A 27,634-nucleotide genomic window follows, 5' to 3' on the forward strand; every position below is an offset into this window, starting at 1 on the left:
GTGTGTGTGTGTGTGAGCGTGTGCCCTACTCGTTTCCCATCTGTTATCGTGTCACTGATGACATAATGAAGGGAATGGGAAAGGGAAATCGTATATAGTTAACTACAGAATTAGTCAGGCTAGAGTCTGACCGTACATTTATTCTATAGTGTTGTGTATATAGTTAACTACAGAATTAGTCAGGCTAGAGTCTGACCGTACATTTATTCTATAGTGTTGTATATATAGTTAACTACAGAATTAGTCAGGCTAGAGTCTGACCGTACATTTATTCTATAGTGTTGTGTACATAGTTAACTACAGAATTAGTCAGGCTAGAGTCTGACCGTACATTTATTCTATAGTGTTGTGTACATAGTTAACTACAGAATTAGTCAGGCTAGAGTCTGACCGTACATTTATTCTATAGTGTTGTGTAGAGCTGTTTCTTGAGGTCTGTTTCTGTAGTGTGTGTGAGAGTGTTAGGGCCATTTTGTGCACCAGTAAGAAATAGTAAAACAAACAGAAGCCTAGGGCTGTACTTATTGTACATATTGCGTGTTTTTTGGGTCTGTGCTTTCCTATAGGTCAGTATGGAGGTAATGTGTGTGTGTGTAAGATGTGGTGCTTTGTGACATCCTCTAGGCCAGTATGGAGGTGGACAACAAGCTGAAGGGGGCCAAACTGAAGACACTGAGTGTGGGGGGCTTCACTGGGAACAACGGCAAAGTGTTGCAGGGATTCCGTGGCTGCATTCAGGTGCCTACTTTTCCTCACCTCCCTTTACACACACACACACACACACACACACACACACACACACACACACACACACACACACATACCAGCTAGTGCTACCACACTCTTTCACTGTGTACCTAACAAGCCTGTGTGCTTCACAATGAGATTTTGAGATGTAATCTTTGTATTGTGTGTGATCTATATGGTAGTGGTATTGTAACAGTAATGTATTGATTGCATCACTTTTTCCCAGCTAGGGAAAGGGTTAGATGTAGCTGTTGTTCTGTGTGAAACGCATCTGTTTCTCCTACTGACGCTCTCCTCTGGTCTCCTCAGGGTCTGCGTATAGGGGACGGCCCCAGCAGCATGGTGTCGCTGAGTCTGTCTCAGGCCCGGCGGGTCAACGTGGAGTCGGGCTGCAATGTGCCAGACCCCTGCCTGTCCAACCCCTGCCCAGCCAACAGCTACTGCAGCGACGATTGGGACTCCTACTCCTGCACCTGCCACACAGGTGTGTGTCTGTGTGTCTGTGTGTGTGTGTGTGTGTGTGTGTGTGTGTGTGTGTGTGTGGTGTGTGTGTGTATGTAGAGGACCTCATCATCATTTTTCTAATGCAAATGTCACAGAAACCTCAGCGAGCAGAACTATATCATAAGAGGGCAACATGGTAGAGCGGTATCATCATATTGTGAATAACCTCATTGCCATCTTCCTTGTGCACAAACCAAGCTTCATTCCTTCACTGCTGACAGATAATGGATGCAGGCATAGATGCTGTGTTCCTCCATGCTTGTTGGGGTGAATATCGTATCTTGATCTAGAATGCGGACTGGTTTGAATCACTCACCCTGGCATAATTGTGTCCCCCTCGCAGGTTACTATGGCACCAACTGCACTGACGCATGCATGCTGAACCCCTGCGAGCACCAATCAGCTTGCACCAGGAAGCCAAGCTCCTCCCACGGCTATGTGTGTGACTGCCCCAGCAACTACTTTGGCCAGTACTGCGAAAAAAAGTAAGTAGCATTCTGATGGAAACAGATCACATACCCCAGATGCCTCTTGGGTTGAATGGGGGTATTTACAAATAGAGTTCACTAATAAACAGTTACTTATCACATTGTGTAAGCTTGAGTTAGTACCTGCTGGGCTAGGTGTTTACGATCAGTTAGGATTTGAACACTCTCTTCAAAGTTGTAGATCTGGTCCTGACATCAAAGCAGATTCTGGCTCTCATCCAGTCTCAATCCAGCCCAGTATCACCTGAGGAGTGTTCACATGTGCTGAATGTTTTTTTTTAGTTTTTGTGAAAACATTCCAAATTGTCCAATTTTAAATGGTAACCCCTTGGTCCAGTGTGCATGTTTATTTACCAAGACCTACCTCCATAGACTGTCTGTGTGCATTCACAAACATTCACAGTGAATTCAAACCAAATGGACAAGCTGTCTGAAAAGGCAAGGGTTTGTCTTTGTTTTCTATTTTTTCTCACTTCGGGTTAGGCCATCTCAGAGAGCTGTGTCATTCAGTCATTGCTTTGATATGCTCCTGTGTAGATGTCTTGCGATGGGAACCCACACTAGTGAAGTATCGGTATCAGGAGTGGCGGTGACAGTGGCTTGCCTTCCGTGTGGCCTGACTTCAACAGCAGAATTCCTAACTCTTGACATCACATAGTAATTAGTCACGTTACGGCCCTGCTGGCCTTGTGAAGGTGTCAGGCACAGGAGAGGAGAGGGTTCTTTCAGCGGCCAACTCCCAGACGATGTAGAGATGCTTCTCAGATGTCATGGCTGCTCCAGGCTGCACTCCCATCAGACGTGAAGTGGATGTTAGTCATGGAGGATAATATGACTGTATTCTACCAGCGTTTGGTCATTTGCCATAGGGATTATGTGTCAGTGAAATGTCTGTGATAGTAATATTCTCTGTCTCTGTGTGTGTGTGTGTGTGTGTGTGTGTGTGTGTGTGTGTGTGTGTGTGCGTGTGTGCGCTTGCACGTGCGTGGTCAGGACTGACCTGCCATGCCCTAGAGGTTGGTGGGGTCATAAGACATGTGGGCCATGTGACTGCCAAACAGACAAGGGCTTCGATGCTGACTGCAACAAGACCAGTGGGGAATGCCGCTGCAAGGTAAGACACACACACACACACACACACACACACACACACACACACACACACACACACACACACACACATATATATATATATAAACTCACAGATTGTGAAGTGTACTGCAACTGATTTTTACATCCTTCTTCTCTCTCCTTTCCCCTAATCTTCATATTCTATCCATCCTCCATATATATTTCCCTCCCTCCTGTCCCCACTCTCTCTCTCTCTCTCTCTCTCTTTCTCTTTTATCTGCTACCCGCTCTCTCTGTCTCTTCCTCCTCCTCCACCTCTCCTCAGGATAACCATTACCGGCCACTGGGCAGTGACATGTGTCTGCTGTGCGACTGCTACCCGGTGGGCTCCTTCTCGCGTGCGTGCGATCGGGAGAGCGGCCAGTGCCAGTGCAAAGCCGGTGTCATCGGGCGCCAGTGCGACCGCTGCGACAACCCCTTCGCCGAGGTCTCTGCCAATGGCTGCGAAGGTCAGGACTCGCCGACCCCCCCACTGGCCATGACATTACACCCGCAGGGATTCATTCAAAATGCACTCAGCTCTCCACCCACCTGCTGGGCTGGGTGACTAGAGGATGATAAAGGCAGACACTCACACAGTGGCCTCCAGCGTTTAAGCTCCTCTGATAAGGCCATCGATTGCTTTGTCTCTGATTAGCCTGTAGACTGATTGAGCCATTTCCTTTCTTGTGTGAGATTTTGCACTCTGAATCAGATTTGTTCCATTTGGTATGCTGCATTTTTCTCATCAGTTGATTGACCTCTCTCTCTCCCCATGTCTCTCTCCCTCTCTCTTGCTCTCGGTCTCTCCCTCTCTCTCCCCATGTCTCTCTCCCTCTCTCCTGCTCTCTCTCTCTCTCTCCCTCTTCACCCCCCCACTCCCTCTTTCTTTCTCTTTCTGTCTTTCTCTCTTCCCTCTTCCAGTGATCTATGACAGCTGTCCCCAGGCCATCGAGGCGGGGATCTGGTGGCCCAGGACCAAGTTTGGCCTCCCTGCCGCAGTGCCCTGTCCCAAGGGCTCCGTGGGTACGACTGTCCTCCTCACCTACTCTCCGCAACGTCCCCATTTCATCCCTCATCTCTCTCCTCATCGCTCACAACTGCCATGTCTCTCCCTCTCAGCACTCTCTCTCTCTCTCTCTCTCTCTCTCTCTCTCTCTCTCCCTCTCCCTCTCAGCACTCTCTCTCTCTCCCTCTCCCTCTGTTGTGGGGATTAAACAACCTTTAATCTTTCTGTCAAAGTCTTTCAAAGTCTCTTTCTTTCTCTCTCTGTCTCTGTCTTGGTTTAATCCAGTTGAAGCTCTATCTGTCTGACTGTAGTACATGTGGTGCTGCCAGAGATCTTCTGGTTGATAACATGTCTCATCTCCCCCTCTCTCAGGCACAGCCATTCGTCACTGTGATGAGCACAAAGGCTGGCTGCCTCCCAACCTCTTCAACTGCACCTCGGTCACCTTCACCAAACTCAAGACACTGGTGAGTATCTTTAACTGAAATATTCCTGTACAATATACCCCCTCACAGACACTCTCTCTCTCACACACACACGCGCACACACACACACACACACACGCACACACACCCACACACACACACACAGTAGTCTATAGACCTGATCACGCATACCCAGGGGATGACCGCTATCTTGCTTGTTCAACATTGGTTGAAACATACACAATGTCTGACAGTAGAATGTCATTGCCGGCACAGGCTAATGCTAACCGCTAACCCTCCCCCTCTCTCGCTGCTCTCAGGCGGATCGTCTAACCCGTAACTCGTCCCTGCTGGAGTCGTCGGAGGTGCAGCGCATGGCCACACAGCTGGCCAACGCCACGCGCCACACCCGCAGTTACTACGGCAGCGACGTGAAGGTGGCGTACCGGCTGACCCAGAGCCTGCTGCTGCACGAGAGTAGCCAGCAGGGCTTCAGCCTGGCCGCCACGCAGGACGTGCACTTCAACGAGGTACCACTCAACAATACAGCTACCACAGTAATGCAGTGTGCAGAACAGCACGACTAGGAGGGGAGAAGCAAAGAAAGGCACCACAGACTGACACTACAGTGTCTTGGAATATATTTCTTGATAAGAATGATATCGAAATAATCATATATTGTGAAATGTAGTAGATATCTAGCTGCGGTTTTACTCTCATATGTTCATTTTTCTTTTATCTCTTACTTTTTCCTTCCTCTCTCTCTTTCTCCCTTTCTTTCTTTCTTTCTTTCTTTCTTTCTTTCTTTCTTTCTTTCTTGCTTCCTCTCTCTCTCTCTCTCTCTCTCTCTCTCTCTCTCTCTCTCTCTCTCTCTCTCTCTCTCTCTCTCTCTCTCTCTGTGTGTGTGCCATCCCACCCCTCCAGAACCTGCTGCAGGTGGGCAGTGCCATCCTGGCGGGGGAGACGCGTCCGCACTGGGAGCTGATCCAGCAGACGGAGGGTGGCACGGCGGCGTTGCTGCGCCAGTATGAGGAGTACACCAACACTCTGGCCCAGAACATGAGGAAGACCTACCTCAGCCCCTTCACCATCGTCCTGCCCAACATCGGTCAGCACCGCCCCGTGACCACACACCACAACCTCACGCTAGCCTCAGACCAAGATGTAGAACACACCGCATATAGGCACCGACATCAGTGCCTTGACACTTTCTGTCACTTCTGCCCACACACACCAATGCCGAATTTTTAGCTGACAAGCATTTGATAAACAATGGATTTTACTGAGCAGTGCCGACAGAAATAGAACTGAAACACAGTCCACGTGGTGGTGTGTGGGGTTGTATTTAAAACAATGGAATCTAATGTAATCAGACATTGAAAGTGAAAGCAGAGTGCGCTTATGTTTGTGCCAATGTGCAGGGGCCTGCTAGACCATATCAGTAAAACGTCACCTTGATTGGGAACATCTGAATGCTAGGACATCAGTCCATCTTCAGTTCAACTTAGCATAGACGTCTCTCAAAGAGTAGTTTAATTGTAACAGGATGAGGCATCCTGACTACATCCAGATCCCAGTAGTATCTGCTGAAGTGTGACAGCAAAAATCCAAAGATGCCACAAAAAATGTTTTGCCATGACTAAGCATTATGATAAAAGGCTGAAGGGCTTTTAGTCAGAATATTCGGGATTGGGGCACACAGTATGATGTTGGTCCTCATTCTGTGTCTGGTTACTGTTATAAATACTAACCTGATTTAATGTCATTTCCCCATTAGTCATATCCATTGACCGGCTGGACAAGATGAACTTTGCTGGTGCCAAGCTCCCACGTTATCAGTCCCTACGCGGCCCCCGACCTTTTGACCTCGAGACAGCGGTCACACTCCCTGACTCGGTCTTCGAGCCCGCTACAGAAGGCAAAGGTCAACGGCCGGCGGACCCCCTCCCAGAGGCCATCGGCATCAACCGGACATCGGCATCCAATCGTAGGCGGCGGCACCCGGATGAGCAAGAGGAGGACGCCATCGCCAGTGTCATCATCTTTCACAGCCTGGCAGGACTGCTGCCCGAAAGATATGACCCTGACAAGAGGAGTCTGAGGTGAGGAGAGAACGAGAGAGGGAGAGTGAAAGGAACGGAGAGAGAGAGAGAGAGCGAGAGAGTGAGAACAAGAAGGAAGAAGAAAGAGTGTGATTAATGTAACACCAGTCTTCAGATAAAGGCCAATCGCGGTCCGTCCTACACAATTTTCTTCTGCCTGATTTTTTTCTGTGTGTGTGTGTGTGTGTGTGTGTGTGTGTGTGTGTGTGTGTGTGTGTGTGTTCATCCACAGAGTTCCCAAGCGGCCCGTTATCAACACCCCGGTGGTGAGCATCACGGTGCATGACAATGAGGAGCTGTTGCAGCACGCCCTGAACAAGCCCATCACCGTGCAGTTCCGCCTCGTCACCACCGAGGAGCGCTCCAAGCCCATCTGCGTCTTCTGGAACCATTCTATAGTGTAAGCATTACACACTCTCTCTCTCCATAACAAACACACACTCACTTTCTCTCGTTCTATCTGTCTCTCTCACACACACCACCACCACCACCATATGGAACAGTGAAATCAGAAGTCGATGTGCATTTACAATTCTTGACTTGTGTGCTAACTCAATGTTTTTCTGTGTGTGTGTGTGTGTGTGTGTGTGTGTTTGCATGCATGTGTGTGTTTACAGAACTGGGTCACCCGGGGGCAGTGGTGCCTGGTCAGCTAAAGGCTGTGATGTGGTGTTCCGGAACAGCACCCACATCAGCTGCCAGTGCTACCACATGACCAGCTTCGCTGTGCTCATGGACATCTCCAGACGAGAGGTCAGCTCACACATACATGACACCCTCACCAGCCTACGTATGGGCCACGTATGACCGAACACGGGCATCAGTACACAGAAGATACTACATGTACTAACCAAAAAACTCCACTCATGGACAGAGTGTTTTATGCAGTGTGTAGCCAGCCTACCCCATGTTACTCTCTTTCAGGGTGGCTGCACTGGGCACGGAACTGAAGCGTTCCATTCGCAGAGCATCTGCTGCAACAATTAGCATCCACTGTAGCCTAATCAATGGAACTGGCCCAGAAGTGATGGCGTACGCTCGAAAAAAGTAGACTAGTCTTCTAAAAACGATGTTTACGCTCCGCGAACGGAGTACTCCACTTGCTGACCCGTTGTAGCATAGGCCTATAATCGCTTACACTATATGAGCAAGCTGTTCAGTTTTAGGTCCACACATAGATTCTCACAAACTAGAGATATTATTCCAAACACTGTCGTTGACTCATTGAGCTTGTACACTGAGAGAGTGTAGTCTAGAGACACACATGTGCACATTTGCATCCCAGCTGTGCGCGCACACACACACACACACACACACACACGCTTGGCCCATCCTCTCACAACAGCCTCTGGTCCTCTTGTCTGCAGAACGGGGAGATCCTGCCGGTGCAGCTGGTGACGTGGAGCACGGTGGGCGTGACGCTGGGCTTCCTGCTGCTGACCATGCTCTTCCTGGCGTGCCTGCGGGCCATGCACAGCAACCGCACCAGCATCCTCAGCAACGCCGCCGCCGCCCTCTTCATCGCCGAGTTGACCTTCATGCTGGGCATCAACCAGGCCGACAACCCTGTAAGGACCAACCCCCTTCCATGCTGACTTTCAGTACTTTATTCCCCTTTTCTCCACTAACCCAGCCTCAGCCACTAACTCTCATGGAACTTCCCATCTCATCTTCTCTTCTCTTCTCTTCTCTTCTCTTCTCTCATCTTCTCTTCTCTTCTCTTCTCGTCTCGTCTCTTCTCTTCTCTCATCTTCTCTTCTCTTCTCGTCTCTTCTCGTCTCGTCTCGTCTCGTCTCGTCTCTTCTCTGACTCTTTGTCATCGGCCTCTATTTGCCTCCTCTTAACTGTTTTATTTATGTATTTATGGTTGTTCTGTCTCCTTTTCTTTCTCATTGCATTAAAGCTCTTTCTCAGTTACTTTTGTTGTTTGTCCCTTTTTAAGAAGGGAGATGATGAACATTTGAATAAAAAATTAAACGACTCTCTTTTCTCTCCCCCGGCCTGTCCCCTCCCCTCTCATCTTCCTCCTCTCTCTCTCTCTCTCTCTCTCTCTCTCTCTCTCTCTCTCTCTCTCTCTCTCTCTCGCTCTCTCTCCCCTCCCCTTCCTCTGTGCTGTAGTTCTTGTGCACGGTGATTGCCATCCTGTTGCACTTCTTCTACCTGTGTGCGTTCTCCTGGCTCTTCCTGGAGGGCCTGCACGTGTACCGCATGCTCACTGAGCTGCGTGACATCAACTACGGCCCCATGCGCTTCTACTACATGATTGGCTGGGGCGTGCCTGCATTCATCACAGGTACGTGCGAGGACATGTACACACGCATAGCCCCGTGCCCTTTCACAGACTCATTTGCCTTGTATCAGACTTTACACACAATGACATGCACAAACACTTACCTCCTGCATCTTACCATATAATGCCAAAGGCACTGCCAGATACATCCACACTGTGTCTGTCGCAGTGCCTTGAGTGTGTTTCATTAAAAATCTGTTGTTGGATAACCAGAGTGTATGATGTGTGCTGTCTGGATGCTGATGCGACTGTGCTGTGCTGTGCTGAGCAGGGCTGGCGGTGGGCCTGGACCCAGAAGGCTACGGGAATCCAGACTTCTGCTGGCTCAGCATCTACGACACGCTCATCTGGAGCTTTGCAGGGCCCATCGCCCTGGTGGTGTCTGTGAGTGGCATACTGCACACCACACAGAAACACTCTCAGTACCTGTCATCCTTCCCTGCCACACTCTCACACACACACTCTCACACACACACACACACACACTCACACTCTCACATATTCACACACTCACACACACACACACACACACACACACAAGTGCATGGTCAGTAGATTGACGCTATTTGAGTCATATGCTGATTTATGGGACTTGAATGCACCATTAAACCTGTGTATGTGTTTGCAGATGAACATCTTCCTGTACATCCTGGCATCCAAAGCCTCCTGCTCCATGCGTCACCACAGCTTTGAGAAGAAGGAACCGCCTGTGTGAGTGCCTCAATAAAAATCCAGTATACCCATGATAACAGACTGCCTCTCTTCATGGCTGTTTACTTAACATTCACTCTCGGGTGTGTGTGTGTGTGTGTGTGTGTGTGTGTGTGTTCAGTACGGGCTTGAGGACTGCGTGTGGCGTCCTCTTCCTAGTCACAGTGACCTGTCTGCTGGGCATCCTGTCGGTCAACAGTGATATGATCATCTTCCACTACCTGTTCGCCGGATTCAACTGTCTGCAGGTAAGGACTTGCTGCTCAGGTCCAGTGCAGCAGAATTCAGCATTTACATTTGAAGATTCAAATATGATATAAAAATCGGATGAAAGGAAATTGAATGTTGAATGATGAATGTGAGCCCTCCACATTTCCATAATAGTCCACTGTAATGGAATTAAACTGATTGCATTGGATATTTTGCTGTGGGCTCTAGTAAATTTAGAGCAATTAATTAGTCACAGATGAAGTGCTCATTCGTCAGTCTTCTCCTCTTCCTCAGGGACCCTTCATCTTCTTCTTCCGCATCGTGTTCAATAAGGAGGCGAGGGACGCCATGAAGTACTGCTGCAGCCGCAAGAGGCCCGATCACATGATCAAGTCAAAGCCCTCTGTGAGTCACTGCACCCATACACTTGCACCTACTCCAAGTCAACCTGGTCAAAGTTCTGTAAAAACATAGAGGGCCATCTCTTAACCTTTCTCTCTTGCAGTCTTGCATTCTCTCTTTCTCCCCATCTTTCTCTGTCTCCCTATCCCTTTCTCTGTCTTTCTTTCTTTCTTTCTTTCTTTCTTTCTTTCTTTCTTTTGCCCTCTCCTTCTATCTCCTCCTCTCTCTAGCTGTTAACACTTTAAGCCAAATCTCGATGTTCTCTCTCCTCATCTCTCCCTCCTCCTCCCTCCTCTCCAGTCGTACAACTGCAACACCAGCTACATGGACGGGCGTCTGTACCACCTGCCGTTTGGAGACTCCAGCGGCTCCCTCAACGGCACCCTACAGAGCGGCAAGAGTCAGCAGAGCTACGTGCCTTTTGTCCTCAGGTAGCGCTGGACCTCCAATTTTCATCAGTTAATAAGCTGCACACGAGAGATGGTGTTTTCTTTTTCCGTTTTGTTTTTATTCAAGTTTTTTTGAAAAACTTTTTGGAAAGCAAGGCCTAGTTTTTCCATGTTTTATGATATTGTCTTATTTTAATTTTTTATATGTGGCCTTTTTGACTCAAAGAAGGGCTTCTTCTGTCTCTTTCACACTAAACAAACAGTCACAGAAAAGGTAACTGTGTGCAAGGTTTCTATACTTAAAAAAAGTGTTTTTATTTTTTTCCTCCAGAGATGATGTTGGGATGGATAACAGCCAGGCCCACATTGCGCTGAACGACCATAACTCCCTCTTTCATGACGTCAAAGAACATGTAGATGGTAGGATTCCTAGACTAGCTCTCTTTCCGGTAAACTGAATCGATAATGTGTAGCCTTGTGAATAGGTTGTAATGGCTTTAACCTTACTTTGTTTCTTTGTGTGTGTGTGTGATTCCTCAGATGAGGATTCGGACTCTGACAGTGACCTGTCTGAGCTGGAGGACGACCAGAGCGGCTCCTACGCCTCGACCCACTCCTCGGACAGCGAGGACGAGGATGGGCCGTACCCTGAGGAGGAATGCTGGGAAAGTCTGGCCACTGGCTCCGGCAAACGTCCACATGGTACACCAGCACTTCCGTTAACATACAACACACTCCACTTATTGGGGATATATATTATAGTATTTACTTTGTACATTTGAAGAAATTGATGTCACTCATCAACATTTCCTTATAGCTTGTTATCCCGGAGTCCTGTACATCTAGTTCATGAGTGCGTATCGGTGTGATGTTAAAACATCCGTTGATAAACCCTATAAATACCCTCACCTGCACCATAACAATCAGTGTAGAGAAGAAAATAAGTTGAGTTCTGCTCCATTAACGGCTCCTACACACAGCTGCGTGCGTTGCGTTGCTGGAGACGCATCCCATTCACTTTACATGAATGGGCTCACGTCATCCGTTGCCGAACTGAATTGTGGGTCCGTTGCATCGCGTTTCTCCCGTAGCTCGCGTTGAGAAGTCCAACCAATCAAATTACGGTTATACTTCAAGTCATTTGCATAGCTACCGTCGGGAACACCCACTGGCATGCGTTGACGGAACGCAACTGTGTGTAGGAGCCGTTACTCCTCCAAGTTCTGTCTGCATTTCTCGATGAGATGATAACGTGAGTAATTGTTGTGGCTAGGGGAGTATGCAGATGACGATGAAAGTGGGGCCGAGAAGTTGAGGGTGGAGACGCTGACCCATCCTGACGACCGATACGGAGACAGAGCAGAGACTTATGGGAAGGAGAACATGCTTCTGCTCCTGCCCAGCATCCCCAACCCCAATGCCCACCCACAGAAAGGTAAGCCTGAATAAGAGGTGTCCATTACTGCATCCTGATGGGCAACGTTTGTTAAATGTGTGTTACTACCCACCTGAAGGTTTTGGAATGACCAGCTGTCAGAGCGGATGGATAGAACGGATGGAACCTGTGATAGATAGATAGATAGATAGATAGATAGATACTTTATTGATCCCCAGGGGAAATTCAAGGTCTCAGCATATATATAGCAGTATATACTAATATGTAGCAGTATATACTAATACAGGCCCTTACAACTTCTGTTTGTTGAACACACGTCTCAGGCATCCTGAAGAAGAAGCAGCTGTCTCCAATTGCTGAAAGGAACGGCATCAACCGCATCCACAACGAGCTGGCTGGCCCCACCTCCTCGCGAGGCTCCTCCTCCAGTGAGGGGAAAGGTAGTGGGGCGAAGGCCAGCGTGCCGGAGCAGCTGAACGGTGTGGCGCTGAGCATCAAGGCCAAGGGGACCATGGACGACGACTCGTCAGGATCAGAGTGAGTATAGTGCACAAGATGCCAGGCCCCCGAGTCCAGGCTGAGAAAGCAAAAGACCTCTTTGACTTATGTACATTACATCTGTTAGTACATGTTGTTGAGCACAAAGTATTACATATATTTCAGAGTAAAATGCAAATATATGTTTGCTTTTACACTCAAAACCCTGATATTGGCTGTTAAAATAAGGTTGTGTGAAATGTAAAAACTGACATCAGCAGCAGCTAGATGTGTACATGTCATCATAATGCTAATATGCAGAGATAGCCATTACTCAAACGATAATAACAAACACTGTGAATGAAGACTCCTGGAAGTTCATGCAAAGGACAAACTGGCAGTCTTGGTCTAAAGAATGAATTATACATATTTGAATGGAGTTGTTGTCCTTACTCTTCTTCCTCTTCCTCTCTTTCTTTCACTTCTGCACAGGGCTTTGTCAGTGCACAGTCGCACAAAGTCTCCTTTTACTTAGCTAAGTAGGGACGCTTTTCTGTTATTGTGATATTTAAATGTTTGGACCGTGGCTGTTTGGTGTGTACATGTCTTGTTCTCCAACTGTTCTCTCCTCATGTCACCACCACATGTGTTAACTGTGTCTCTTGTCTGCCTTTGACATAGCGCTAACCTTTTAGCATTAGCCTCTTAACTAGAACCAGAGAATTTCTAATAGGAGCTAGAACCCACCATTTAGAACACCTTTACCACAAGTCCCTTTCAAGTTACAAATGGGCAAAGAGCAAAATTGCTGATTAGTGATATACATCATACATTGAAATTTTTGGTGGTGGATTTGGATATTCATTCCATATTCAAATTCAGATCTTTCCAATAAAAGCTCACCACGAGTCAAGTGTGAGCTCCCAAACATAGCCCATACTAACAGTGTTCTTTTTCTCTCTCTTCTCTTTCCAATAATCATAGATTCTTATTTTTTAATTTTCTCCACTGAAGTTTGTGATCCTTGTGATTTGTAAATCAGGATCGCACTCTTCCTCTAAGCTAATCATTGGGGCACTTTTCATTTTCATGACTGCTGCCAGAACATCTCTCTCACATCCAGATTATCAAATCAACCAAAGCATCTCCCATTGTTTTGTCTCATCTGTTGTGTTGGGCCCCCAAATTGTTATGTCTCATTTCTGGTGTTGTCATCTCGGTCCATAACTCCACATTTTTGTTTTGTTTTTCCTCCCATTTTGTGTTTCATCTTCCTCAACCCCCCCCCCCTCCACCCCACCCTACCCTAACCCACCACACCCCCTCCATCCTCCTGCTCTCCACTTTGTCTTCCTCCATCCCTGTTCCACCCCACCACTCCCCTCTGTCCAACCAACAGCCACCGCAGTACATCCATGTGACCAGCCTGACGGAGGGGTGTGTCTTTGCAGGTCCTAGAGCCACACTCCCACATTCTGTTTCCTGCCTCCTGACCTTCACGACCACACACCAGTGTATTCTTATTGGCCGGAAGAGGAGAAGAGTGACAGGAGGGCGGGTCTGAGGAGTCCTTCTGTTTCTCTGTGTCTTAAGCTGTATTTCATTTATAATGTTTTACATCCGAAAACTGCACCATCATCTCTCTCTCAGTAGAGTTCCTTTTTTTTGTGCCAAACCTCATGCGCGTCTGTCTGCCCCAGACCACGACAGGGCTGCACTGATCACACTGAGGCCATCTTTGGTTTCCTCATTATGGTTTTAGCATATCTTTTTTTTGTTTTTTTTTGTTTACATACTTGAAGCAATGCACTTTTTTTGATCAGTTATGATGCTCAGTTCGATGCCATGCTCACCCATGAAAACAGGAATTCACCTCCAGTTGTTGTCTTTATAATTATTATTGTTGTTTTTTTATGTCAAACAGAGGAAATGTGATTAAGTTCCTCTTTGGCTGGGTTACTTGGTTCCGATTGAACACTGCTTTCGGGGAAGTTCCCCCGTCCAATCACAACCACTCACTACTCCTGGAAGGGCCAGTTGTACAGTTTAATTTTTATGTTTACGTTTTTAAGAAAATGCTTTGTGAAGGAAGATGCTAATCAAGAGTGCAGATGACCTCAGACGTCTGCTTATTAAACAGACTGTGCTAGGAGTAACCCAGAGAGCATGACTGCTTCTGGATAGGACTACTGCTGATACCAGGAAGGTCAGACACTGAAGGCCTGTGCTGATGTATAAAGACACATCTTGCAGAATGTGTAGCGTGAGGACTAAAGACAGACATCCAGCTGCTACAGACAAATAGAGAGGTGTTGCCACCGCACAACATCATGGAAATGCTATAAACTGCTGAATCACTGTGGTTCTTCACAAGGCCGATCGTCATGATGACCCCTCCAGTTCTGGAATTCTCTCTTAAGACTGTGAACCTGCCGGCCTGCCTTGTCCACCACTAGGCCTTTTGTTTTATAACACCAGTGGGAGACTTTTCAAGAAATCTGATCAGAGGGAAAAAACAAACATGTGTGACGTGCTACAAAGGACTTTTGATACATAAAAGAAAACTTTTGTAAAAAAAAGACAAAAATGCTGGGAGAGAATTTTATATGACCATTTGAAAACGCTCCTTATCTTTTGGTTTTGTTTTGAAAGCAATGTTTTGTCTGAGAGATTTGCCTTTCGCCGTTTTGTTTCTGTGATAACTTTGTATTTTATAGATTAGATATGATATGAAGGCCACAATACTGTTTTGTAAAATACTGGCAAATGTGTGATGTTTGTAGAGATGTTACTGTACAGACTTGTAAGGAGAGCATAAACTATTTACACTAATACTCCCCTCCCCCACTTCAAGGAGTACTCATTACAAATGTATTCGTGTTGATAGAAATAAACCACTGATTCCCTGATTCTTACCATATTACTTAAAGCCTACATGTCACATGACTCGTATGATGGGATGGGATTTCAATCAATTAATCTGTTTTGTGAATTTTGAAGAAAAACGTCTTTCATATTAAGTTATTTTTGTTTTTATGTTCTTTTTCCAGGTTCGTCATTACGAGAGTGTAGATAATTTATAGATATAAATGACTAGCTTTCAAATGTTGTGTTCCATATAATTTGACTTTTACTAAGCTCTGAAGTCTATGATTTACAGGCATGTATTCAGCCTACGAATGCACAAATGCATTGGTCTTTGTTCACTCTTTTGCCGTGCTCAATGATCAAACCCAAGGAAAAGCTCACACAGAAGTGAAAATGGCTATTAACGCCTGTCAGTCTTTGTAAATGATGTTGCTTCACTCTGTTTACTGAGAAAAGGTGACAAGGCTGGTTATTTTGAACATAGCTACAGATGTTTGATGTAATTTCTGTCTATAGTGCAGTCAAGGTACTACTGAATCAATCCTTTATCATGTTCACCAATGCTGATATTATAAGGGGGCTATAATATGTGGAAGCAATGTCTCTTAGTGGTCTAAACTGCCCTCTATATTTTTGGCTGAATTCACTCTACTCTTTCTGGAATTTTCCACATTCTGTGGCTTATATCTTCATGTGACAGGACAGATGCGTTCTGTCTCTTGATATTTTCCCAGCTATTGATGTCAAAGCTTTAGTGAAACAGGGTAGAAAAACATATGGGTTGTATTTTTCTATGTGAAACCGCTTTGTAATGGACCACACCAAACTTGGAGTAAATCAGACTGTGTTTTTAATGTTTCGTGTTGTTTTTTTGTGTGTGTGTGTGTGTGTGTGTGTGTAGAAGGGGGGGGGGTGCCTCTCCTCTCCTCTCCTCTTCTTTCCTGCTCTCAATAGCAGTCCACAGGCTGTGGGTATATCCCTTACCAACCCCTTCTCACTCGTGTCCTTACACAACATACCTGACTGGACTGTATAGCCCACTCAAATGTTTTCAGCTGAACAAAACGGTAGAGGTGCTGAGCTGAGGAGGCCACTAAGTGGAGCTATAAAGCAGGAAAACAGGAGCCCTTCCACTTGTTTTGCTGTCTTGCTCTCATTTTCTGATTAGGCATTTGTGGGCTTTGTTGTGGCTGTGGAGGCCTACGGGCCTCTTAAGTGAGCCAGCCTCCATTTGCTGATGAACTTGGCATCCAAAATGGGACCGTTTACAATCAAAATACTGGTAACCGACTGTAGCTAATTCAGACATACATACTATACTATACTATACAAGACGCATGCACACACAGTATTCAGTATCTAAACAGGTTCATATGTGCCAGACAATGATGAGTACATGACAAGGTTGGTTACTAATTGTGTTGTTTAACCAAAAATGTATGTTGTTTTCTGTGTTCCTCCAATAAATAGGTATGAGACTGGAGGAGAAACGCCAAACACTAGCCTGGGAAAAATCACTCAAAGAATCCATTGACAGGCTCTGGGGCTGCCACCACCTGCAGGGCAACATGACAGATAATTTCTCTGCAGTGCCATTGTCATCAAAAAGCCAGATCCAAACATCAGATCTCAATATTTAACCGAGAACAGCTTAATATGACCTGTAGAACTACTAAATTCACTTGACACAAACCAAGTGAAGTTCATAACTTTTACAAATGATTTGGACAAGGCATCAACACATACTTTACGGACTGTTCTTCCAGAATCTCCACAACAATTACTTGTTTTATTTGCATTTATAATAATAAAACAATAATGCTTTTAAAAATGTTTTCAAAAAAGGAGATAGTGTTTTGGAACCAAACTCTTCAATTATAACAACACAGACTCTATTTTCACATGATGAATATGAGATATTTTGGCAGTCAACATTACCATTTTGTAAGCAGGGAACACTTCACAATCAGTAATTTCAGAAAATCATTTTATTAAAAAACAGTTGTCATCTCAGGATAGCAGTAATATTCCAATTACCAGCTTTAAATACAGACTAAAATCACTTCTTTCTTTTTTTTAGCATAATACTGGATATGGACTACTTTTAAAATGTTCATGTCTAGTAGCAATCCTATGACAAAGCAGCAATTAGCATGCTTGCTAAGAAAGAAGCATAGTGTGTGCTAGAACATACATAAATACACAAACGCCACAAACAAGGTCAAGACACATATGTGCACACTTTACATGTATTTTGTTTCCAATAAGGTAGATATCATAAATAGTGTACATTAGACCCTTGTCAAGGGAATGGGGGGAAAACACCTATGAGTTATACAAAACATACCTGTTGTCTTGGTCACTACAGTTTATCCATTTGGTAGGGACTCAAACGGATATCTTTTTTTTGGAGTGTGTGTGTTCGTGTGCGTGCTCATGAGGGAGTGAGTGTGTATGTTGGTTTTTGTTTTCAGAGTGTGCCTCTGTGGAACCGTATACACTCCACCAATACATCCTCTCTCTCCGTGTCAAGTGTTTTGTTGCTGGCGTAGTCAGTTAGAGTCGTCCAGGCTGCTGCTCTTGCGCTCGGGGCTGAGGTTGCACATGCGCACCATGATGCTGTGCAGGCTGGGCTGCACGATGCCCAACAGGGGGCGCTGTAAGGCGTCGCCGTTCCAGCACGCCTCCATCAGCTGCCAGCACTCCTCGTCAAAGGTGGCCAGGCGCTCGGGACGAGAGCCTTCAGAGATACCAGGGGGAGACAGTGAGTGAGTCATAGTTGAGACTGAGACACACACACAGCAAGCAAAAGAGAGTGAGACATCTACACACACACACACACACACACACACAAAGAGGTAACAGTGTGAATGAGGCAGACTTCTATATACACAGACAGACAGTGAGTCACTGTCAGTGAGACAGACCGTGTCCGTGGCCCACTGGTTAGCACTCTGGACTTGTAACCGGAGGGTTGCCAGTTCGAGCCCCGACCAGTGGGTCGCGGCTGAAGTGCCCTTGAGCAAGGCACCTAACCCCTCACTGCTCCCCGAGCGCCGCCGTTGTAGCAGGCAGCTCACTGCGCCGGGATTAGTGTGTGCTTCACCTCACTGTGTGTTCACTGTGTGCTGTTTGTGTTTCACTAATTCACCGATTGGGTTAAATGCAGAGACCAAATTTCCCTCACGGGATCAAAAAAGTATATGTACATACATACATAGATATCTGCACTCAACCTCACAGACAGACAGACAACAGACAGACAGTCAGAATCAGAGATAGACACACGTGTCACACACCCATACAGGGAAAAGGCAGCTGTGTGAGGAAGACACAGACACATCTCCACTCTGTGACTGACAGTGAGTCATGCCAAATCAGACAGACAGGAGGAAGGGGTGGCAACATCAGTGAGATGACACACACATATTCCCAAGAGGAGAGTGAATCATTCACTACCATCAAAGAGACACACAGACACACTTTCAGAAAGACACATAAGTAGACAGACAGACAGGTTCAGGACATGAGCTGGAGAGACGGTGTCTATCAGTAGACAGAGAGATAAGAACACTACAGTACTCAGCACAGCCAAGACATGCGCCTTAACAGTACAGACTGTATGTGCAGATATACACGTCCACACTGAGATGCAAGTACACACATACACACACACATTGGAGATGGGGAGGGGTCACCTCTCTTGACGTTGTTCCACAGCTGGTCCTTGCTGGAACACTTCTCGAAAGCCTCGGGCAGCTTCACAGAGCCAGAGCACAGATACCAGAACAGTATCCCAAAGGCGTACACGTCCACAGAGTTATCATACTTTCCTACAGCACACACACACACACACACACACACACACACACACATATATTTACTCAGCAATCAGACAAAAATCTCTACTTACACATAGATTTAATGTTAAATATTAACTACAGTGGGTGCACAAAGCTTTGTAGTGAGCCACGTAACTGCAAACACTGAATGGAGAATCAAAAATATAAACTACATGTTTTTGCTTTACCTAATATAACTGCTTAAACCAGGCTATTCATAGAGCAGATACATCTTTTGAATCTTTGAATTATAACGTCAACATATCAAATCGTAGCAGAAATGAAATTGAACAACAGTGAAAACGTGAAACGTGTGCAACACCAATCAGAGTTGCTGTGTGTGATCATAAAAGCAGGTTGTCACTTTCCGATGAAAGGTCATGTTTAACCCTTATTATTTTTCTCTGTTCTGAAGAGGTGAGCTTCGACACTCCAGATACACTGAATGGAGTAACAAGCAATGGCTCACGAGAGGATAACCAGAGATGGTGGTTTGGCTGAAGGGGGCATTACAGGAGCCATGTGTGTGCTCTGACGTCTGTAAATGAAAGCTCCAGGACACTAGAACACTGCAGTACATAAAATAATTTACATGTATGCATGCATGACATTGCATACATTCTGTGTGTGTGTATGTATATATAATATTACACACAGCATGCCTAATCCAAGGGCCTATCCGAGTAATTCATCTACATTATCTCAACAAAGCATGAACCTTGTTCAGTATTATCTGGTTTGTGTATAACTGATATCTGACCTGTAAAGAGTTCTGGCGCCATGTGGATGGGTGTTCCCACGATGCTGCCGGACATCATGGCCTCTGGCTTGCAGAAGCCCAGGTCCGTTATTTTAGCCCGGTTCTGTTTGTCCAGCTGGAGATAGGAGAACATGGCATGAGAACCTCCAACAACTACAATAACCACTGTATGATTGACCGCGACTCAAACTAGTTTCTTTGAGAGACAATATTTTTCCCCTCTAAGAGTGAGCAGACCATAGTGTGCTAACCCAGGTTATGAGGGGTCAGGAGAGTTCACAGGTTACGGAAGCTTACTAACAGGTTATGGAGGCTATAAAAGCTTGACAACACAGACATTATTTAGTTCCAAATGTCTGGTGCTCATTAGCACTGCCCGTTTTGATCTGTAGTCCAGGCTTGTGCAAAATTCCAGAATTGAATTGAAACTGGCTTTTAAATTCCAATTCAATTCTTGAATTTCACTTGCATTTCAATTGAGGTAGCAAACAGGAAGCAGAATTGCAATTCGAATTGTGTACAGCCCTGCTGTACTCATTTACTTTATGTAGCCAGCAACACCAATATTATTGAACAGAACATGGACAGAAGAAACACATATGAGCATGTGTTCCTTGCTTGTTCCTTGCCAGAAATCCAGTATTTGTTCCCTACAGTCTAGGTTTAGATAATTCATTAAGAAATCACTAATAATGTATTGCTCCTCTCCCTTCATGGACTATAGAGTAATTCAAGGATGATGAGCTTACCAGGACATTCTTTAGCTTAATGTCTCGATGCACCAGCCCTTGACCGTGCAGGAAGCGGATTCCCTCTACAACGTCCTGGGCAATTTGTAACCTCTCTCGTAGTGATAGACCGGCCTGGAGCGAGCACACACACACGCACACACACCAATCTCAGTATGGTTTTGTGCTAGTGTATAGAGCTTTGTGCAAATACAGATATTATACAACACATTGTATACCAGTATTTTAACAACCTGGAATTTGCATGAATTTGTATTTGCATGTTGATTTTCTATGGTCACTAATCAACTCTAATATCACATTGTATTTAAGTTACGGTCAGTCTGTACTGGGCACCTTAAGGCCTGTGTAAAGGTCTCTGTGGAGTCTCTCCATGATGAGCAGCACTGCTATACTGGAGCCGCCGGCATACGTGTGGTCAATGACAGACCCGTGCAGATCTACCAGCCTCTCATGCTGCGGCAAAGACCTGAGAGTGAGAGAGGCGAAGGAAAGAATGATGGAGTGGGGAAGAGAAAGGAAAGGAGAGGAAAGGAAGAGAGCGAGGGAGGAGAGGGTAAGCACAAAGAAGAGGAGAGAATAAAAGTGAAAGGTGAGGTGAATACGAAGCTACAGTCATGTTGGGGTGCATCATGCTCTATGTCCAGACTGTCACTATATGTGATGCGATCTAAGAAAAACCCTTCACATGGTGCAATTTTACAAAGATTGGGAGGATGGTATACAGTATATTGCAAGGGGACCATGTTCAGAATGTTGCTAGGATGGTACCAGAATCTTAAGTTGGTGAAATTTCACCAGAGAGGGTTAAATGGAGCAAAAATCAAGAATTTGAGTGCACCATGTGACCAAGTGCATCACATATACACACCGGATGAGGATACACAACTCACCACAAGGGAGCGCCTAATACACATGACATGAGAACAGTGGGTGGACAACACGGTCCTGCTATTACTCTAGCAGGACTCATGAGAGTGCCTGTTCCACTTCACACGCTCCCAACTCTCCATCAACTCTTTATCCAAATTTCCCCTCAACTCCTGCCCTACATCAGCATACCATTTTTCTTTGTCACACTGAAACGAAACCATCAGCTACAGGTGCAAGGTATCGTGAGAGGATCCTATCAGTGCTCCACTTGAATACGAGGCGTAACGTTTCAACTAGAACATTCCACATTTGCACAAAGGTATGTTTTTCAGTAGTCATCGTTCTCCATTCTGTGACAAGACCATAAGGCCACTGAGTCAACATGGACTGAATAGAATGTGGATGGTGTGGATGGCTGCCTATAACCTTGAGAGAGACTATTGTGGCAGAGCAAACGACAGCAGGAGCGTGGTATTGAGCTACTGACCTACTTAAGGGGCAGCTCAGCTCCTGGTGTTCTGGGGTGAGACCTGGAAGAATGTTTAGTCATTCTATAGTTCTTAACGCAACCTTGTGCCTCAGCAGCTCCTTAATGGTATTGTAAGATGAACGCTTCCATTGTTTCAAGTTCATGGGATGCCGGTGGCGACTGAACTACTAACTGTGACATGACCATCCTCTCACCCTGGGCTGGGTTGCCCTCAGTGCCCTGAAAGGGCCCTGTGTATGAGTTTGAGGCTGCACAGACAGACAAACATGGCTCGGGGTGCTGCTACCGTTAGCACATTGGCCTTGTACGGCATGGACTGATATTTCCAAATATCAGTGTACTATTTGTGCCAAAGAAGGGTTTCTTGTGCTTATTTACCAGTTGCTACAAATTCATTTAGGCATGTATGCATAGTCCACAAAAGATACATGGCAGGACATTGAATTTGATGGATATCATGCCAGTAGACCATAAGCACACAGGCAGTATTGAATAAAACCTCAGTGAGCCAGCTAGCCTGCAAATGTGTGCAGCGGGTGGCGACTAGCTCCCAGGGTGACTGCCACAATAATTGTTTTCCACTGTGAAATGAGCTGCACAAAGGGCTCTGTGATGAAAAGATGAACTTTCAAGAGATAAAGAGAATAAAACTCTGACATGCTAAATCGTCATGGAGAAAAAACATTAATCAGCAGTAGTTATCATCACATATATTAACCCAAATACACAAGTGGGAACCAAATTATGACATTCTGACAGGCTGTAAACAGAAAAAACCCAAAACGGACTACAGCACTTCAGGTCACTCTGGAAGCAGCAGAAAATCTGGGAAATGGCTAAAAGGTAAGCCTATGGGACAGAACTCTGCTCGGTCTCGAGTAACAGTGAAATGACATGTCACATGTGGTTATGCTGACGTAAAGACGGTATTGTTTGGCTGAGAGACCCGTTACATTCAGGAAGCGAGACGAGCTGCGATCACACACTCCCATCCTCAGGCGCTGTGATGGGGGGGCCTCCTCTGCACTCACCTGGTGTAGTGGAACTCCAGGGCCAGGTCGTTCCAGTGCTTGTCGTCAGGAGGGACCACTGACTTCAAGGCGCAGGGGTACTTCCCCCCCCAGCTGTCGCAGAGGTAGACCACTCCGTACTGGCCTCGGCCCAGCTCGCGGCCCAGCTTGGGCTTGCCTGGACGGGAAAAAGGGGAACAGGGGAGGAAAGAGGGATGTGAAAATAGTAGTTTGACCCTAATGTTTATTCTTAAGGGCCAGGAGATGATATCAGAATGAAGACAGAACTTGGGAAACATTACTAGACAAAAAAAAAAAAAAAACTAGGTCGCCAAGAGTTTCTGGTCATGGTACATTGGCCAGTTTTGTGTTATGTAAATACTAGCAATCAGATGGTATAGCCACACATGATAAGTAAATGATACTCTTCTTAATGGATGAGACTGATCAAAACCAGACAGACAAGCAGAGTGAGAGAAGGCGAGAGCGGAGTCCTGTTATCCTATAGACCCTTTCAACAAGGTAAACAAAAACAATGCTTGAACGTTCTATTTGGGCCCCAATCTACTTCCTCTGCATTAAGATAACATATGGAATGTTAAAACGGAAGTCTTGTGGGGCCAACTATGATGCTGATAATGGAACTCTTGAAAGGGTCCATAGACCGTTGCTTTAGCTTAAGAAAGACAAGGGTATGTGTGTGTGTTAGTGCCCTGCACGGGCCTATTATCTGGGCCCGAGCCCGGCCCTGGCCCGAGGGGGTGGAGCGCCAGCCCGGCCCGGTCCGACACGTTTTCAGAATTCTCAGGCCCGAACCTGTATCAAGCCCGACTTTTTTTTTTTTTTTTTACCTCCCATAACAATGTTTTAGCGTGATAGAACGCTATATTCATTGGGTGCGTTCGTAAATGTAATCTGCCGCTCTGAAAATGGGATAACGCTCTGCAGTTAGAAACAGCATTCTATTTTTCTGTGAATAAACAAACGTTTCTGACAGATCAAAGTGGACATAAAAGAGCATGTTAAAATATGGGCTCATGTTTCGAACAGCAGCTTGAGAACTAGTAGTGGAGTTGTTTAAATGTTTATTTCGTTTTTTTTAAATGAGCGCACAGCAAATCCAAACATAAGGTAGGCTACAAAAACCAACAAAACGCTTAAACCTTATTACAGTGTTTATTAGTAGGCTAAACGTAGCAAAAGCCTATCAATATTTCTCTTCTTAATAAAGACAACAACTCTTGCCTGGGCGTCCGCCACATGACCGTTCAAAATGTCTCTGGAGATGTGATGAACCTGTTTTTTTGCTGTCATATGACAGAACAGCTTTGCATACAACACACTGAACAAACCCGGTTGGCTCATCTTGAAGGGTTGTAATAAGATGAAACTTAGTCCAGAACAGAGCTTTTCCCTTGGTGTTGTTCACTCTCTTCAATTCGCCATTTTCAATCTTTTTCTTTATGTCGTTCTCCATTTTTGTGGTGGGAGTCGGGAAGTCGCGCGAATCGGATGTGTAAGTCTAGGCCAGAAGGGAGGTGCGGGGCAGAGCAGCTGCTGCTGCTGCGTTCAAGTGTTTCCATTTAAACACAAAATAGTTCTTTAATTAGCAGTTTTTTTAAAAAAAAGAAATTAAATTAATTGAAAAATAAAAGTGTCCGAGCCCGGCCCGTGTCCGAGGTAATTATACGGTCGTCGGCCCGAAGCCCGGTCCTCGGGCTGTCGGGCCCCCGGGCCTAGGGCTCAAGTGCAGGGCTCTAGTGTGTGTGTGTGTGTGTGTGTGTGTGTGTGTGTGTGTGTGTGTGTGTGTGAGAGAGAGAGAGATAGAGATGAGAGGATGAAGGCAGAGGGAGAGGTGTAGTTCGCTACCGTTTAAGAGGACGTCTCGAAGCGAGCGGCTTTCTAGCGACAGACGGGCCAGGCGAGGAGCGTGGTCTTTGCGGACCCGCAGCCAGAGGTCCTCCGTCCGCTCCAGGCGACCCGTGTGACCCTCCTCCAACTGCAAACATCACACAACCTTTAGTTAGACCTCAACACGGCAAACATCACACAACCTTTAGTTAGACCTCAACACGGCAAACATCACACAACCTTTAGTTAGACCTCAACACAGCAAACATCACAGACCCACTCACACACACGTAACAGCTTTATACTGCCTCGGATTAAGCACAGAATGCCATTTATGTTTTACTCCACTGTTATAAGAATAGATGTGACATTGTCAAGTCCAGATGGATACATTTAAAACATTTTCATTGTTTATTTCATTAGGCTGTTGATTGAATTAACATTGTTGTTTATTATTGCTATTCTCCTTAATATAGTGTGACCAACATCTTAAATCCCTGTTAAATGTAAGTATTATTTTGTTTGGTATTTGTATGTCGCTTTGGCCAAATACCATAACCATAACCATACAATTCCTTCATTGCCAAATGGAGCCATACTTGGCTTGTTGTTTTGCATTAGTCTGACACTAGCCTCCAGCTGCCTCCTCTGTTTATGAACATGCCCAATTGAAACCTTATGATGATGTTATATGATATTTCAGCAGCTTTGTGGTAAAGCGCATATTCATGTGAAGATCAAATCCTAATTCAATAACTATTCAAACACACACACATACACACACACACAGAGGGATGCATGTGCAAAAGCAATCAGATCAAACATTCATAATCAGATGACATGACAGAGAGAGAGAGGGAGAGGGAGGGAGAGAGAGAGAGAGAGAGAGAGAGGGAGGGTGAGAGAGAGAGAAAGAGACTACCCTCATTCATATTAACAGTGAACACACAGACCCACATTCAGACACAAAATATCCCACTCCCATTCAAGATCCATTAGGTTCTAAATATAAAAAATGCAATCAAATTAGCCTCCCCCTATCTCAAGAACCATCAAAAGCATCAAAAATAAACTCTCTTGACAGAAATAACTGCAAACTTAACTAGCAAAACATTCTCATTACAGGTAAAAGAAGGACTGATACCAGACAGCGTGAGATTACATTTGTGTGTTTGCGTCTGTGTGTGTGTGTGTGTGTGCATGCGTACACGTTTGCCTCGAGCTGCTTTACACCCACAATGTCTCGCACCTCCTCAACTCCTAATTACAGTAGGCCCTTTCACACTGGCGAAATCTCCGCGATTTTATGTACCAGAATCGCGGAACGACTGTGCCTTTCACATAGACCGAGGCGGAACGGCGGGACAAAGTGTCTCGCCAAATTTACTACCAAGCCCCCTAGACATTTTGCCGAGTTTTTTCGTTCCGGCACCAGTGTGAATGGGTCAAGGCGGAAAGGGAAGTCTGGGCGGGCATTTCGATGCTATGTCCAGCCCACCACAGGAGACTGCAAAAAAATCTAACTGATCAAAAGCAGCAATAGCAGAGACAGCACATTATGTCAATCTATACATTCACAAAGTCTCCAGTCATTCAATGCCTGCTAGAGTTGACTGTAGCTTTGAATGCAATCAGTTGCCATAATAGGCTATCCTAAAATCCAGAGAAAAAACAAAGCATGAACTCATGAGCGTCTGTCTGCCCTATATGTACATCCTCTGATTGTAGTGCTTACAGATATCTAGGCGATGTTTGTAACATTTGTTTTGTATTTGGCCTGTTATAAAATCATGTAGACCTATTGAACAGTTTAAACACATTATTAGGAACCGCAAAGTTGGAGACATGCATAAAGACATTGCTGCAAATTTAAAACTGGATTACTCTGGAATGGCTAACTGTACAGGGGCATGCTTTACACCTTTGTGTTCGGTAAGGTCTGCTGTTTATTCTGATATATGGTTTGTCATGTGTTGAGGTAAAGTTCGCGAAGTATTCCACCAAGATGAATGGGTAGGGAGACGGGCGCAAAAAGTATGATTAAATTAAAGTTACTTTTCTCTCGAACCGTTTACCACAACAACTAACCACTAACATCGTTTAAAAGCTGAGTAAAAGCTCTTTCTTGTGATGCATGTGATGTCTGTGATGATAGGCTACTTCGCTAGTAGTTTAGCAAATTTGGGTGGGACAGAATACCTATACAGAGCAGCAGCTCTGGCCATATCGGCTCTGGCTCACATTATGTAGGCCTACTGCTTTAAATGCATTATCGCTTCACTACCCAACACGCGAACAAGAAAGAAAAGAAAAAAGAAACCAATGTGCTTATGTCGCGATTTCCGATAGGCCCAGGCCTAGAGAAAAGACAGTTATGGTAACCTAGCAATTAGGATTTGCTTTGCCTACACAGCTGTTTGGTTGTCCCAAACTTTGAGACGATCTATACTCGCATTAACTGAATCTTATCAACCCGAACTGCGAGTGACAGGATGCAATGCCTAATAATCTCACTGCCTTCGGCATAACTGCTAACAGTGCGCCTAGGCCTACTGTTAAACACCTGAAAAATATTAAGCTGCTGTTTTCTTTTCATGACGAGCACTAGGCCTACACTTAAATGATTTATGACTGAATGCCAGAACTGCTTATCACGTCGTGTGACAAAGTTTACACCAATCATCATTTTCTAGTGTATCCTTATGTTGAGATGTCCATTCTCTTTGCCCTAGGCTATCATTTGTGCGCGAAGCATGTTTCAATTAAGACAATACACAAACTATTTTTTATTGTTGTAATATTGAATGATTTCATGAATAAATTGTACGCACAGTGCGTACAGGATTACGGCTGGCGGCGCCACTGACCAAGGCCACAGTAGCCCTGTGAACCTCTGATTTTCAAAGGGAAATCACAGCGAACGCAAGGGCA

At 45.5% G+C, this 27,634-nt stretch overlaps 2 protein-coding genes across 2 annotated transcripts in view; one reads left to right on the plus strand and one right to left on the minus strand.

Moving 5' to 3' along the window:
- celsr2 (cadherin, EGF LAG seven-pass G-type receptor 2) overlaps nucleotides 1–15,987 on the plus strand; it is a 71,756-nt gene extending 55,769 nt beyond the window's left edge. The window contains 25 exon segments of the mRNA XM_042089224.1: nucleotides 625–738; nucleotides 1,057–1,231; nucleotides 1,595–1,736; nucleotides 2,733–2,853; nucleotides 3,136–3,319; nucleotides 3,774–3,875; nucleotides 4,231–4,325; nucleotides 4,604–4,813; nucleotides 5,208–5,391; nucleotides 6,061–6,385; nucleotides 6,618–6,785; nucleotides 7,003–7,138; nucleotides 7,753–7,953; nucleotides 8,504–8,678; nucleotides 8,947–9,059; nucleotides 9,304–9,386; nucleotides 9,508–9,634; nucleotides 9,891–10,001; nucleotides 10,299–10,429; nucleotides 10,719–10,807; nucleotides 10,928–11,089; nucleotides 11,661–11,822; nucleotides 12,107–12,320; nucleotides 12,753–12,799; nucleotides 13,712–15,987. Of these exon segments, the coding sequence (XP_041945158.1) occupies nucleotides 625–738; nucleotides 1,057–1,231; nucleotides 1,595–1,736; nucleotides 2,733–2,853; nucleotides 3,136–3,319; nucleotides 3,774–3,875; nucleotides 4,231–4,325; nucleotides 4,604–4,813; nucleotides 5,208–5,391; nucleotides 6,061–6,385; nucleotides 6,618–6,785; nucleotides 7,003–7,138; nucleotides 7,753–7,953; nucleotides 8,504–8,678; nucleotides 8,947–9,059; nucleotides 9,304–9,386; nucleotides 9,508–9,634; nucleotides 9,891–10,001; nucleotides 10,299–10,429; nucleotides 10,719–10,807; nucleotides 10,928–11,089; nucleotides 11,661–11,822; nucleotides 12,107–12,320; nucleotides 12,753–12,795 (3,567 nt within the window). The 3' untranslated portion in view covers nucleotides 12,796–12,799; nucleotides 13,712–15,987.
- Nucleotides 15,988–17,098: 1,111 nt separating this feature from the next.
- dstyk (dual serine/threonine and tyrosine protein kinase) overlaps nucleotides 17,099–27,634 on the minus strand; it is a 31,397-nt gene continuing 20,861 nt past the window's right edge. The window contains exons 8-14 of the mRNA XM_042089586.1: nucleotides 24,722–24,851; nucleotides 22,874–23,030; nucleotides 20,816–20,948; nucleotides 20,480–20,593; nucleotides 19,731–19,845; nucleotides 18,827–18,961; nucleotides 17,099–17,868 (exon numbers count right to left, since the gene is read on the minus strand). Coding sequence (XP_041945520.1) covers nucleotides 17,681–17,868; nucleotides 18,827–18,961; nucleotides 19,731–19,845; nucleotides 20,480–20,593; nucleotides 20,816–20,948; nucleotides 22,874–23,030; nucleotides 24,722–24,851 — 972 coding nt within the window. The 3' untranslated portion in view covers nucleotides 17,099–17,680. The remainder of the gene's footprint in view (nucleotides 17,869–18,826; nucleotides 18,962–19,730; nucleotides 19,846–20,479; nucleotides 20,594–20,815; nucleotides 20,949–22,873; nucleotides 23,031–24,721; nucleotides 24,852–27,634) is intronic.

Source organism: Alosa sapidissima, chromosome 4 (genome assembly GCF_018492685.1).
Source record: "Alosa sapidissima isolate fAloSap1 chromosome 4, fAloSap1.pri, whole genome shotgun sequence".
NCBI lineage: Eukaryota > Metazoa > Chordata > Actinopteri > Clupeiformes > Clupeidae > Alosa > Alosa sapidissima.